Source organism: Sarcophilus harrisii, chromosome 5 (assembly GCF_902635505.1).
Source record: "Sarcophilus harrisii chromosome 5, mSarHar1.11, whole genome shotgun sequence".
NCBI classification, from domain to species: Eukaryota; Metazoa; Chordata; class Mammalia; order Dasyuromorphia; family Dasyuridae; genus Sarcophilus; species Sarcophilus harrisii.
In genome coordinates, this window is record NC_045430.1 from 48,892,378 (window position 1) to 48,906,336 (window position 13,959).

At 36.3% G+C, this 13,959-nt stretch overlaps 1 protein-coding gene across 1 annotated transcript; it reads right to left on the reverse strand.

The window, feature by feature from the left end:
* Positions 1 to 7,613: 7,613 nt before the first annotated feature.
* Positions 7,614 to 10,588, reverse strand: MYF5 (myogenic factor 5). The gene is made up of 3 exons (XM_003770949.2): positions 10,064 to 10,588; positions 8,856 to 8,931; positions 7,614 to 8,269 (listed from the first exon to the last, which is right to left on the reverse strand). The coding sequence occupies exons 1-3, from the start codon at positions 10,562 to 10,564 to the stop codon at positions 8,076 to 8,078; spliced, it is 771 nt and encodes a 256-aa protein (XP_003770997.1). The 5' UTR covers positions 10,565 to 10,588; the 3' UTR covers positions 7,614 to 8,075.
* Positions 10,589 to 13,959: the final 3,371 nt, after the last annotated feature.

Genomic DNA, 13,959 nt, shown 5'->3' on the forward strand with positions numbered 1-13,959 from the left:
GGTGGCCCCTGTTCTACTGTATTAGATGCACCTAATTAATCACTCTATTAGATACATTTGACTTCTGATTCTGTATTTTCCACTGCATCTGGGAGACAAAACTTGTGCCTTTGAGCTTGGATATGTCATGATTTTATCATTAAGAGATATCATAACCCAATGGAAGTATTACTGGACAAAATAATCAGGAAAAATCTGGGTTCAAATGCTGTTTCTGATACTTCCTAGTTGGGTTACATGGCCTTGGAAAAAAATCATATGACCCTCTTGGAGTTTTGTTTTGTTTTTGTCATTGATAAATAGTTGTAATAGGATTTGCATTACTTACTTTACATGGTTTTAAAGAAAGTCCTTTGTAAACTTTAAAATGCTAAATACTTTTTTTTTTTTTTTTTTTTTTTTTTTTGGCTTAGGCAATTAGAGTAAAACGACTTGCCCAGGATCACACAGCTAGTAAGCGTTAAGTGTTTGAGAACAAATTTGAACTCAGGTCCTCCTGACTTCAGGGCTGGTTCTCTATCCACTGCACCACTCGGCTGCCCCTAAATACTTTTTAGAAGGACCTCAAAATATGATTTTGTGACAAACTATCTAAAGACTACAGAATCTCTGAATGAATTGTGACATATGAATGCTATGGAATATTAATATACTATAAGGAATGATGAACATTAAGAATGCAGAAAATCCCAGGAATATTTATATAAGGTGATATAGAATAAATAAAGCAGAAGCAAAAGAACTAAATTTAACTATACATATAGCTATATATGTATATATATAAATATGATACATTTGTGTTTATACATGTATTTATATGTGTATATATTTATATATGTGTGTATATACCATAGATCATATAATGATTAGATTTAAAAATTAAAAGGACCTTAAAAATGATCAAATCCAACTTTCTCATTCATGAGAAGTTAATTGACTTGACTAAAATTGAACACGTGTTAAAGTTGAAATTGGAACTCAACTCAAACTTCCTTAAAAATCAACTCAAGTATCACTTTCTACTTAAAGTTCTTGATTCTTATCATTGCTTTCTCTCTTTTTAAAATTTTTTTGAAATTTTTACATGAGCATGTTTCAGATGTCAGGGTGAGAGGAAGAAAGAAAAAGGAAAAACTATGATTCAATACTCAGTCCTTAAGTGCTCTGTCTACTGGTAGATAGCATGTTATATCATGAGCACTTTGGATTTGTGGTGGAGCATTGTATTGATCAAAATTCTAAATCTTTTACATTTAATTATCTTTACAACATTAGTGTTACTGTTGACAATATTCTCCTGGTTCTATTACATCTTCCCCTTTTTCTGAAACCATTCTGCTTGTTATTTCTTATACCACAATAGAATTCCATCACAATCATATGGCAATCTCTCAATTTCCAATTATTTGCAACCACAAAAAAAGAGTTGCTATAAATATTTTTAAACATAGGTCCTTTGCCTTTTTCTTTGATTTCCTTCTTTGCCCTTTCATCTTAAAATACCTTTTATTCTGGCATTTCTTCTATCTATATATGAATTCTGCACCTTTCATCTTTCTCTCTTTCATGTATGTACATATATATAATATGTATAAAAACATAATAGTGTAAGTATGTATGTGTATAATGCATGTACATATGAATATATCTAAAAATGCAAGTGTGTTTGCATATAGATGTATTTGTATATATACATTATGATATCTATCTATCCTTCCCCCCTCACTAAGACATAGGCAATTGGATATAGGTTATACATGTGAATTATGTAAAACATTTACATATTACTCATTTTGTGCAAAAAGACTACAATAAAAGAAAAAATACAAGAACATGAAAATAATACACTTCAGTCTGTATTGAATCAATTAATATTCTTTCTCTGAAGGTGTATAGTATGATTCAACATTAGTCCTTGGAGTTGTCTAGGGTCATTGTATTGTTGATAATAGCTAAGTCATTCAGAGTTCTTCATCAAATAGTATTGCTATTACTGTGTACATCGTTCTAGAAGTACACTCTTGAAAAGATGACCAGTAGTAGGGGAAGGAATACATCCACAGAAAGGCAAAACTAGGGAATGCATGTGGAGGAGAACATATAAGGATTACATGTGACCAAAAAAAAAATGTGTCCTTGGAATAACTCCCTCGACCATTGCTGCCAACTTGCTAATGTTCTTAGAGGATATGATGACACCTTTCTTGGCTCTTCCTGACTAAGAAGTTTTGTTATTATTGTTCAACAGTTTTAGCCTGGACATTTCTGCTGAACTGCCTTGTGCTTTGTGCTGACCTTTAACATCTAAATGGCTTTTCCCATAGGGGATTGATTGAATAAATGGGCCTGAGGAGTCATTAACTTTATTCAGATATCTTTGGCCATCTAATTAGAGAGATCCTTTGGTATTTTAAATCATTCTTCCGAATACGTTTTATAATGTATTTTGTATATATTGCTTTCTTTTTGTCTCCCCTCTAGGATTGTATAAGCTCCTTGAAGGTGGGGAGCTTTTGTTTCTTTTTGTATACACAGTACCTGTCACATAATAGTACTTAATAAAAGTTTATTGAATGAATTTAACTTCTTTGGGCCTTGGTCTTGATCTATAAAATGAGAGAGGCTCAGACTTGATCACTTTTACAGATTATCTTCACCTTTGATTCTAAGAATAACCTTGCAATTGGTCTTGTTTTCAGTTTTTTCTCTCCATAATCAGTCCTTTTCACAGTTGTCAAAATAATATTCCTAAGGCACAGGCCATTCTCCTACAAGATTTTCTGTGCATCTCAATAGCCTCTAGGTTCTAAGCAATCTATCTCCAATCTACCTTTCTAGATAATTTACAAATTTCTCTTCTTCATGCATTCTATATTCTAGCCAGTACAAACAATCAGCTGTTTCCCAAACTCAATAATTGACTGACTCTTTGTATCCACAAAAGACTTATCTAAGTATAGAATATATTTCTTTCTCACATATGGGCCACTGGGTACTGATCTTTCTTCCCAACATGCCATTTTCTCAGTGAAACTATCATTGAACCTTTCCAGTACTAATAAGTACTGCCTCCTTTTTCAAGTTGCCTTTACTGACATATGCTTTCCAGCAGCTTGTGAGAGAGCTCAGTTAGGAGATCAGACAATATTTTATTTGTGATTTTGTATTTTTTTTCATTCATTCATGCTTGCATGCATGTATGAAAATAGGACTTTGTCTGAATGGAACTGCCATGACCCTAAAGTCATGGCAAGGTCAATTTTCCCCTTGATCAAGAAGCATTTTCATAATTCTTTCCCTTTGAGATGTTATTTATTTTTATTGGTTACAACAGCGTCATGAGCTATCTTGTCATCATTTCCTCCATTTGTCAGTTGAAGCAACTAAGTTTAAAGGACAGAGAGAGAACTAAATTAACTATAGACTCTGGACTAGATTTCCTAAGTGTTGAATTTTCAATCTTGCTATTGCAGCAAGAGGAGACAATTTTCAGGGGTTAAATTGTTCATCAGAACCTCCAAGAAAAATGGGACTTAGGGCTCTGCTGATTTTTGTGTAATGTGTAATGATGTGAGAGCATTTGATTGTGAAATTTGCCTGGGGACTCTGCCATCCAACAGGGCTTATCTGAAGTCACAAATAGCTGTGCTACAATATCATTCCCAGAAATACCACCTCCACAAGTCGGGGAATTAAGTTACCACTTTAGTCTCCTTACTTTTCTAACCCTGGAGAATAAGCTCTGGGAAGTATCAATTTCTGAGTCACTGTTTGTTGGAATGCTATCTTGAACAAGACACTCCCTGAAATCTAGAAAGTTTCTACTAATTTTAACTTAATTATTATCCCTTTCAAAAAAGAGAAAGATAATAGTAGAAATTATATACAAATACTATGAAGTACTTTTGGTTAAGTAAATTCATCCCATCTCTCTCAATTCTCAAACATTAAAAAAACATGCATTTCCCAGGCTTGGGGCTCTGCTTGGACTCTGTGGCTGTTTTTGAATTTCTATAGGTAAAGATGAAAATGTAGTAGTTACTCCTAAGAGTGTCTGTGTGACTTCTGGGGAGTACTAGCCAGTTATAGGACCCTTCCTTGAGCAGTCCATCAGTCAACAAGCATTTATTAAATTTTATTACTTGAGCAGATATAGAGGCAGTCCAGTTGTTTGCATTGGACTGTTTGGGGGCCCATCCTGATACTGCCTATACATATATTTTACATTCTTCCTTTTCTGTTCCTTAGATGGATGCCTAAGCTGGTACTCTTTTTTTTTTTTTTTTTTTAGAGCAAAGCTTCTTAAAATGTGTGTCATGACTTCATATGGGGTCTCATAACTGAAGCAGGGGTTACAAATTATGATTTATCATCAGTAAATGTTTGAATTTACATACCTCTTTTATAAACTTACATAGTGGGGGAGTCATGCAAAAATTTCTAAAGCAAAAAGGAGTTGCAAGTGGAAAAAGTTTTAAAAGTCTTGCTATAGATAATCAATGATAGAAGAATTTCTGCCAAAAAGAAAAATGCGGTTTGTCAATTTTGAGCACTTTCTCCACTAACAAAAGAGCTATCTCCAAAACCTATCATAGGTATATAGATTTAAAGCAAGATGAAACCTTAGAGGCTTTGGAGTCCAATTTGGTCATTTTACCAATGGACAAACAAAGCGCAGAGAAGTTAAATTATTTGTCTCATCATGCAGGTGGTAAATGGCAGAACTAGCATTTGAATCAAGAACTTCTGACTTCAAAATACTATTTCTAACTTACAATGCTACAAATGGGGTACATTCCACCAAAGACTTTGTGGTTTGTCAATTTATGAAATATGGGGATCAGAAATCCCTTTAATAAAATATTTTATAGTAGTATGACACTTACTTAGAAAGTCAACTATTCATTGCTTTTCAAACCCTAAAGTATTGTATGAACAGAATGTCATTATCATTAATAGAAATTTAAAATGGAGGTGACAGTCTAAAAAAAGACAAAGAAGTTTGGTAAACAAAAATTATTTTTATGCATTGAAGGAATATAGTGATGAATCTCATTATGTCTTTGATTAGATTAATCAAAAATTACTAATTTACTTGCTAATTTAGCAATTTTTTTCTTTTAGAGAAAAGCAGTTATGAAAGAAGTAACAATGTTGTAATGAAAAGTGTGGGATTTGAATCATGAGCTCAATCTTAGCTCCCACTATTGTTACATGTATGACCTTGGACAAGTCATTTCCAACTCTTAGGCCTCAATTTTCTCATCCATAAGATGAGGAAATTGAACTTCATTTCATACACCTCTAGATCTTATGTTTAATTATGCCATTGAAGTATTGACAGATGCATTGAAGGAAAAAGCACAAATAGAATTAGATGTTAATTTTTAAATAATAGAATTTTATTTTCAAAATAGATGCAAAGATTGTTTTTAACATTCATCATTGTAAAACCTTGTGTTTCAAATTTTTCTCCCTTTCTTCTCTACCTCCCCTAGACAGCAAGTAACCCAGTATATGTTAAATATATGTTATATATATATGTAAATAAATATATGTTAAACAAGTAAGACAGTATATGTTAAACCTAAGATATATATTTCTATACATATTTCCACATTTATCATGCTGCACATGAAAAATCAGATCAAAAAGGAAAAAATGAGAAAGAAAAAAAAAGCAAGAATATATCAACAAAAGATTAAAATATTAATTTGTGATCCATATTCAATCCTCATAGTCTTTCTTCTGTATGTAGTTGGCTCTCTCCATCACAAGTATACTGGAATTGGCCTTTCCAGCTCATTTTATAGAAGAAAAACATGAGAAAATAAAATTAAGTCACTTGCCCAAGGTCATACAGCCAGGAGGCCAGATGTGAGTCTTTCTAATTCCAAGCCTAGTGGTCTGTGCAATACACCATGTAAATGACCTTCTTCCCTGAAATAGAGCTACAATTATGTGAACACAGCTTCAATGTCCTTAGTCCAAGCATTCTTTTCTCCAAACCAAATATTGGTGGTTTCTTCAAGGAATTATCATATAGCATAAGTTTAATGTACTTTACAATTCTAGTTTCTGTCTTCCAGCTGAATTCTAGCTTAACATTATCCTTTCTGAACTTTATTGTTTATAACTGAACACAGTACTCCAGATGTGGTATGACCAGGAAAAAACAAATCACCTTTTTATTTCTATAACCTTCACCTTTTTTAATGAAAGCCAAAGATTGGTTTAGCTTTTTTTTTTTTTTTTTTTTTTTTTTTTTTTTTTTTTTTTTTTTTTTTTTTTTTTTTTTTTTTTTTTTTTTTTTTTTTTGTCTGTCTGTCTGTTTGTTTTGCTACCATATCAAACTGTTGACTTCTATGGACGAGCCAGCCTAGGCAGATTTTATTACAGGCTTCTTTTAGTCTTAATAATATGGAAACACAAAAACATAATGGTTTAACAATTCATTTGTAGCTCTTATGGACAATAATCTTAAAAGAATTGTTGAAGACAGAAAAGAAAAACAATACAAAAATCTCAGTTTTGGTAGAGACATCAGAGGTTATTTTATTAGATACTTATTTTCTGTGTGACCTAGGTAAGTAACTCTACTTCTCTGTGCTTCCTTTTCTTCTTCTATAAAATGAGGAAGTTGAGCTCCATGGCCTCTGAATTTCCCCAACTCTTAATGTATGATCTTTTTCCAATCCACACATTGCCAAAAATCTCTACTACAACATAGCTGGGAAGTGTACAAGCAACCTTTGTTTGAAGATCTCTAATAAAGGTAAACTCATCACTTCTGAATGCAGCCCATTCCACTCTCAGACAGTCCTGTTTGCTAGAAAGTTTTTACTTTCCTTTAGACTAAATTCATTTCTTTGCAACTTCCACATATTGCTTCTAATTCTTCCCTAGTTCTGCCTATCTCTATTGTCAAATAAAGCCCACTGAGAATTTCTTCCATGCCTCAAACTCTCAATGATAGCTAGTGTCCTGATAACTCTCCTCTTCCTCCAGTTAAATATCCCCAATCTCTTAAAAGAATCTATCATCATATGATGTGATCTCTAGGTTTTTCCCTGACCTGTATCCCTAGTAAAAAAAAAAAATCTAATTTATGTTTTAATAACGTTTGGAAAACATCAAAATTCTGTAAATTCTGTGTATCCATTTAGATGCCATTAGTGTGAAATCACCTGCAGATCTCCATTTCCATCGCATAACTACCCTTACATATGAAATGTCAAGTTAGAGAAATGGTATCCTTTAGCTATGAAATACCTAATTGGTTTCACATTGGCTTTTAACATTGGGAAGTAAACAGGACTTTGGAAGAGTCTTCAAGATGCCAAATAGCTGGATTGGTCTAATATTCTAATGTGCTGGTATTGTATAAGCTCAGTGTTAAGGATTTTGTATAATTTCTTGCTAATTTCTCTGGAAATTATCATGTTTTTTCAAAGAATCAGACCAACATATTTCTGTGAGTAGACATTTTTATTTATAGTGGCACTTCCAAAGTTTCTCATATCTTGAAAATATCCACAAAAATATTGACTTATTTTTACATTAGAAGGATGCATTTTGCATATAAAAAGAGTAAAATATATACTATTAGGCAGTATTTTTTCTTTGTATTTGATAAAACTGACTTTAGGAGCAAGCAAAATTGAACTATGATTAAAGTCTTCTATAACTGATCCCACCCATCTTTTAAAGTATAAAATGCCGTTCTAATAACAATGAAAGAATGTTTTTGATAAGTAACATTTATGAAAATATAACTTAAGTACTTCCGCGAGTTATCCCTCCCCACAACCTTCTGCCATGAATAATAATATTAAAATATATATCAAAAGTAAAAACAAAGCATTCGTATGATGATGATTTTTAGTTAAATACATTTTCTTATAAAGTGGCAAAATAGTATTCACAAATATACAACTAACATGAAATATTTATATACAGAGTGTCTTAGCTTGGAAATTTGCACAGCCTCCTGTTTCATGGTTTAACAGGCTTTCCTGTTAATTCTGTACTTGGAGGAAAAATCAGTGAGTGGAGTTAATCTCAAGTCTCAGAGTTCATAGCACATGATAGATGAGCCTGGAATTAGGGGCCCCTGGTGTTTCTGGCTGAGAGTCAGTGCTGGCAATTGAAGAGAGAGAAACAGGGTCTTGAAGAGTCAACACGGGTTGGTCAGACGATGAGATCCGATCCACTATGCTGGATAAGCAATCCAAACTGGATAATGTGGAATTTTTGTCGTTGGAGGAAACTGAGGATGGGAGAGAAACAAATTATGAATTAGACATGGGTAGAAAGATTTGTTACTTTCCCCTCCTCCTCTGTCTTGATCCCTTCCTCCTACACTCAAAAGTCAGGTGGCCATAGAAAAAGAGAAGCAAAAATTGGAAGCAAATATCTGGGGGACTCAAGCAACAAGAACATGTCTTTAATGGCTGGATAAAAAGGGTAGTAGGTAAGGAGTAGGAACAGGTTTTTTGTTTTTGTTTTTGTTTTTTTGGATTGAGGTTTTTGTTTCTTTGCTTGCTTGCTTGTTACTTGTTTGCTTGTTTATAGCTCAAAGTATCATCAACTTAGCATTTACCCAATAAAAATTAAAAGAAGTCACACAGAACTTTGGTTTGGTTACAGCAGGGTTCTTTAAACTGTAACAATATATTTGCTTTTCTTCATCATCTTGTGTACTTTATTTTATGCAATGAATACATTATGCTAAGAAGAGATCCCTAAGCTTCATAAGCTGTCAAAGAAATCTGATGGATGTTAAAAACTCTTTTTCTAGAGTGAGCTGTTCAATGAACCAGATCTGAAGCTCTTCTATGACCATTAGCACTTACCATTTGTCATATCAGGGCAGTAGACACTGTCAAAACTGCTGTTTCTTCTGGACCACACAGGGCTGTTGCATTCAGCCTAAGAAAAGCAAAAAAAAAAATTTTTTTTAGTTTTAGTGTCTGACAAACTGGGACTCTGAACAAGAGTTCAGATATATTCTTCTGACCCTGGTGAACCCCTTACTTCAATTTTATTTTTGAAATGGAGAGCTCTAGTGAAATTACCAGGAAAAAGAAGTGGAGGAGGACAAAAGAGAAAGAAACAAAAAGGGAAAGAAAAAGGAGAAAAAAGAAAAGGTGAAGGAGAGGCAGAGAGATGCAAAGTCAATCAGAGACACTGAGTCAGCGAGAGAGAGTAGAAATGAGCTGAGCTGAGATTGCAATATTTATTGGTTTATCCATGAAGAATGGATGGAAGTAGGAGGAAGCTACCCTAATTTAGTGAGAGAACACTTTCCCAGGGCAACAACACATTAAAACCTGGCACAGATGAAGCAAACGCTCTCAGAAAAGAATGCATCAACAACTTCTCAGAGCCAGGCTTTCTCAGGGGAGGGTTTATGGCTTGAGCATTTTTTTTTCCATTTCTTCATTAAGTTATTAAAAACATGGGCAATGTAGGCTTCAGAGATTGCGCCTTAGTTCTCTGTGTGTGGCAACGCAGACTTAAATTACATATTTGAAAAGACTATAATGGAGAAAACATTTCATTGCTTCCTCCCAAAGATCACTTTGTGATCTTTCTCCTTAGCAGCAGCCTTTGGCAAGCAGCACCTTGCTGAATGAGGTGCCCTCCACTGCCTTAGAAATACAAATAGGATTGGGTCAATTACAGAGGAGTTGTGTATACTTAACAGCTGACTTCCAGGGGAAGAATTGGAAGGACCCTTAGAGAACATCTAGATCAACACCCCTCATCTTGCAGATGATCAAATTGGGGCCCATAAGGTCACATAGAGATGAGCAACATCTAGGAAACAGGTTTTCTTGGTGTCAGCCTAATGGTCTCTATTCCTGGCTGGCTGCTTCCCTAAAACAGAACCATGTAATCTTTGTAAGTCTGGGTCTATTCAATATTTTACAATATTAAAAATTACCACATCATAGCCTTGAGTTAAAAAAAAAAACAAGCCACCTAATACTTCTAGTATTTTTTCATTTTTTAATAATTCTAATAAAAGAAGACAATCATCTATGTAGGAACTTCTTACCATCCCATCTGAGCAGTTGGAAGTGGGGCTGGTAGGTTCAGAACAGCTCTGCCCGGGTAGAGTATAGTAGTTTTCGACCTGTTCCCTCAGCAGTTCTTGGAGGCTCTCGATGTATCTGATAGCATTCCTGAGGATCTCTACCTTGGGGAGTCTCTGGTTAGGATTGGCCGTAGTACACCTCTTCAGTGTCTCAAAAGCCTGGTTCACCTTCTTCAGCCTCCGCCTTTCCCGCATGGTGGCCGCCTTCCTTCTGTCCATGGTGGTAGACTTCCTCTTGCAGGCTTTGCAAGCCCACATGAGGCAATGGCCCGCTTGGTGGTGACCCGTCGGGGCTCGCACATGCTCCTCTTCGTCCGAGCCTTGGAGGTCTGTTTTGTGGGCTCCGAAAGAAGTCATTCTGGACTCAAACTCATCCCCGAAGTCCCCTTCTGGAGAAGGGATGCAGGAGCTGTCGTAGAAAAATTCGGATGGGGAGAACTGGCAGCTCTCCATCATTTCCATTCTGCCAGAGGAGAGAGGGAGGGATGTTGCACCTGGAGGGCAGAGAGAGAGAGACTCCAGTGAAAGTTATCCTGGCGTTCCACTAGGTCAATTTCTTCAGCAATTAGCTCGGGGAGAGGCTAGTGTCCTTAACTCAGAGGCATGGCCTCTTTATATATTCATGGAGAGGGAGGTTGGTCTACAGTGGCTACTCATTATTAGCATATCCCACCACAACCCCTACTGGGGGCTGTCTGGGCAAACCTACTTTCCCCAGGAGACAATTTGCTGTTTACAACGCCTTTTGACTAGTTAATGATTTTACTGCATTTCTTTTTAATGGGAGCTGGCTTCTCCACCCACCCAGCCCCTCCCCCTTTTCCCTCTTACTTTCACTCACAACTTAACCAAACCATGAGACTATTTCTAAATGTGATTTTAGCAATAAGCAAAATTAAATTTTATGAACTTTTCCCCTTTCTTCAAATCTCTCTCCCCACACCCCCCTTTCGAAACAACCTAGACCTGGGGAAAACAATCCCTAGAGGAGACACAGAAAATAAGAAATTTTATAGGTGGAGAGAGGGCCCTTCTATTGAATCAGTTATTTCTCCTCTCCAGTAACTTCACATCAAGAATTCTTCAGAAGTGTGCACAATACATGAGTTTCATAAACTTGAAAATTCATTGGACTCTTAAGTTTTTCATCTTTTATGGCCTAGTTTAAGAATTCTTCTAAGTAAGACTTAGATAAAGCCATTTTTAAAAAAGTCATTGTTTTAATGGAGATTTTAACAAATCAGTCTTTTCTTAAATGCATATCATTGATCCATTTTAAAAGAGATGGTGGAAAGAGGCATAACCAAATAAATGAGTTGACTTGAATCCAAAATGTCTTTAGCCTTTGAAATCAAGGGGCCTCAACAAACCCCAGAAAAAAAGAAGACACAAATAAAGAAAAGAGAAAGAATGAAAGAGAAAATTACATCCTAACTTAATCCGTCTAACTTTTCTTGGTCTCTAGCTCTGACTCTCGTGCTTCCACAGACATAACAGAGAAGCAAGACTTGGGGTTTGCTCATTTTCTGCTTTCAAGCAAACTTACACCGTTACAGATGCGTCCCAGCTGCTGGAGCCACAATCCCTCCTGCTAGTGTAAAATTTCTAACCCCACAATCCCTAAGTAACTTCACACAAACCGGTGACAAAAGCCTTCCAGAAAGCTTGCAGCTAGATCATTGTAACCCTGAATGGGGAGGTGGTGGTGGGGGGTGGGTGGAGGAAGGGGATGGTAATTAAAGTGGTAATGAAACCATTAACAGAAGGTTGCCAGAGCCCCAAGAACCAGCCCGTGGACCACATTCAGATAACTTATGTTTGTGTGTTTTTAATTTTATGAAAATGGGTTATTCAAGGCACATGCCCATATGTCATTATCTGTAGTTGCTAAATTCTAGTCTGAGTTATCTCTCTGCTAGGACTACTTACCGGCTCCTAGAGGAAGCGGCCTTGCTTTAACCTCAATCTGCCTGTCTGTCCAGTAAGTGTTATAGCTTCCTAATGTTTTTTGTCTGAGGGCTTTTTAGGGGGGAGGAGGTAGTGTTTTGTTTTGTTTTGCTCTGTTTACTTTCTACAATCCCTTTTCCTTGGCTCTTGGTTTGGAGATTTCTTGTCACTAAGGACCAGAAAGGTACCATTTTCATCAGAGGCAAAGGGAACTATTATGGGAGATCAGGAGAGTGCACCAAGATGAGGGAGAAAGACAACACAGAAGTCTTTGCTGCCTCAGATCTTAAATGTCCCACCCTTACTGGGGAAAAAGTTTCTCTTAAAAATTTTGCACAAGCCCACACTGTTCACCCCAAAGGGTTCCTTAATTGTCTGGCCACTTGGGAGTACATCTGCAGTTTATTTAGGGCTATAAACAGGACCAGAGCCTTTGAAATGAATCCTGTATTAAGAACATAAACCTGATAAAGGAATAAAGTTACAGAAAAAAAAATCAAGACTGAATGATAGCAATCCTTGGTGAAGTAGTTGGAAACATTGAAATGGCCTTTGTCATCTTTGAAACACAGTATTCAACTCCCTCCTGTTCCCCATCTCAGAAGTTTTCCCTTTGTATTTTCAGATACCCCCTCTCAATTTCAACATGGTGTTTTAGTCATATAATTGGGTAAGAGATCGAACCTATGATTTAACTGATAGAAGGAACTCTTTCCAGGGATTTTTTAATTTGTGTGTGTGTGTGTGTGTGTTTCTACCTGCTGGCCATCTGGGCAGTCTATGAATCCTTTCTCAGAAGTTAAAACCAACAAGTATTTATTGAATGCTCACCATGTGCTAAATTATGGAGACAAAAAGGGGGAAAAACAGTTTTTGCTCTCAAAAACTTCAGTCTAATTGGAAATATAACATATGAACAACTATATGCAAAGAAAATATAAACATGATAAATTAAAGATAGGCACAAAGGTGAACAATTAGTATTAAAAGAAAATGATGATTTTCTGTAGAAGATTTTAGCTTGTACTGAATATTTTGTTTGAAATATTTTAAAACTATAACAATAGGGAGCCCTGGATTTATAGTTTCAGAGAGTTGTGTACTTCAGTGAGGGGTTAAGTGAATTGCCCAGGCTCACCAAAGTCAAGAAATGTCATAGATGTGAGACTTGAATCCAAATCTTTGGGGCTGAGAGGTCAGTTCTCTAGGCACTGTTACACAGCCTTTTAGTGCAAACAGTAGGTGCTTAACAAATGCTTTTTGACTTTAAGTGGATTGGAGTATTTGCCAAGGAGCTGTGGTTTTTGGTCAGCAGTAATCTGACTACCTTTATTGGATGGTGAATCCTAAAGATATTGCCTGAGTACACCGGGCAAGTGCTAAAATAGAGCTGTTTACAGGTTTGTGTTCCGGTCACAAACAAACTTGATCTTTAATGTTGTAGCTGGGGGGGCCGGGAAGGGGGAGTAGAGGAAGGTCTAAGAGAGAGGCATTTAGTGGCTATGGCACTTCTTAGCCACCTTTCACTAGATCCCTTTCCATTAGGCACTTGTAGTGACAGGCCAAAGTCCAAATTTTCCCCCTACACTTAAGGTATTCTTTCTCTTCACTTTAGGCCGAAAGCTTTTCATCACATTCCCACAGCCCTGCCCCGTGAGGGTCCTTGACCGTGGGCGGCTTATCTCTGTTCTCCTCCCTCCCCGTCCATCCCGGCCTTGTACCTTACTCCAAACGGGCTACTGCAGACCGCACAACCTATTCCTTCTCCCCCCTTCTCCATCTGCCGGTGTTGTGCCGGGAAGGATGCTGTCACTCACGAGACTCTGTCATTAGGAGAAGCCCTCCGAGGTTACAGTTCTCTTTGGTAAAGTGATCTCAAAACACATATGCAAACGTGCAGAAGGCGAGTG

Bases quoted from the DNA above. Each gene is read 5' to 3' on its own strand.
- MYF5 (XM_003770949.2), bottom strand. From the start codon at position 10,564: ATGGAAATGATGGAGAGCTGCCAGTTCTCCCCATCCGAATTTTTCTAC. The intron at 8,932-10,063 runs GTAAGAAGTTCC...TGCTTTTCTTAG, and splicing joins CCAACTGCTCAGATGGGATG to GCTGAATGCAACAGCCCTGT. The intron at 8,270-8,855 runs GTAAGTGCTAAT...TCCCATCCTCAG, and splicing joins CTGCCCTGATATGACAAATG to TTTCCTCCAACGACAAAAAT.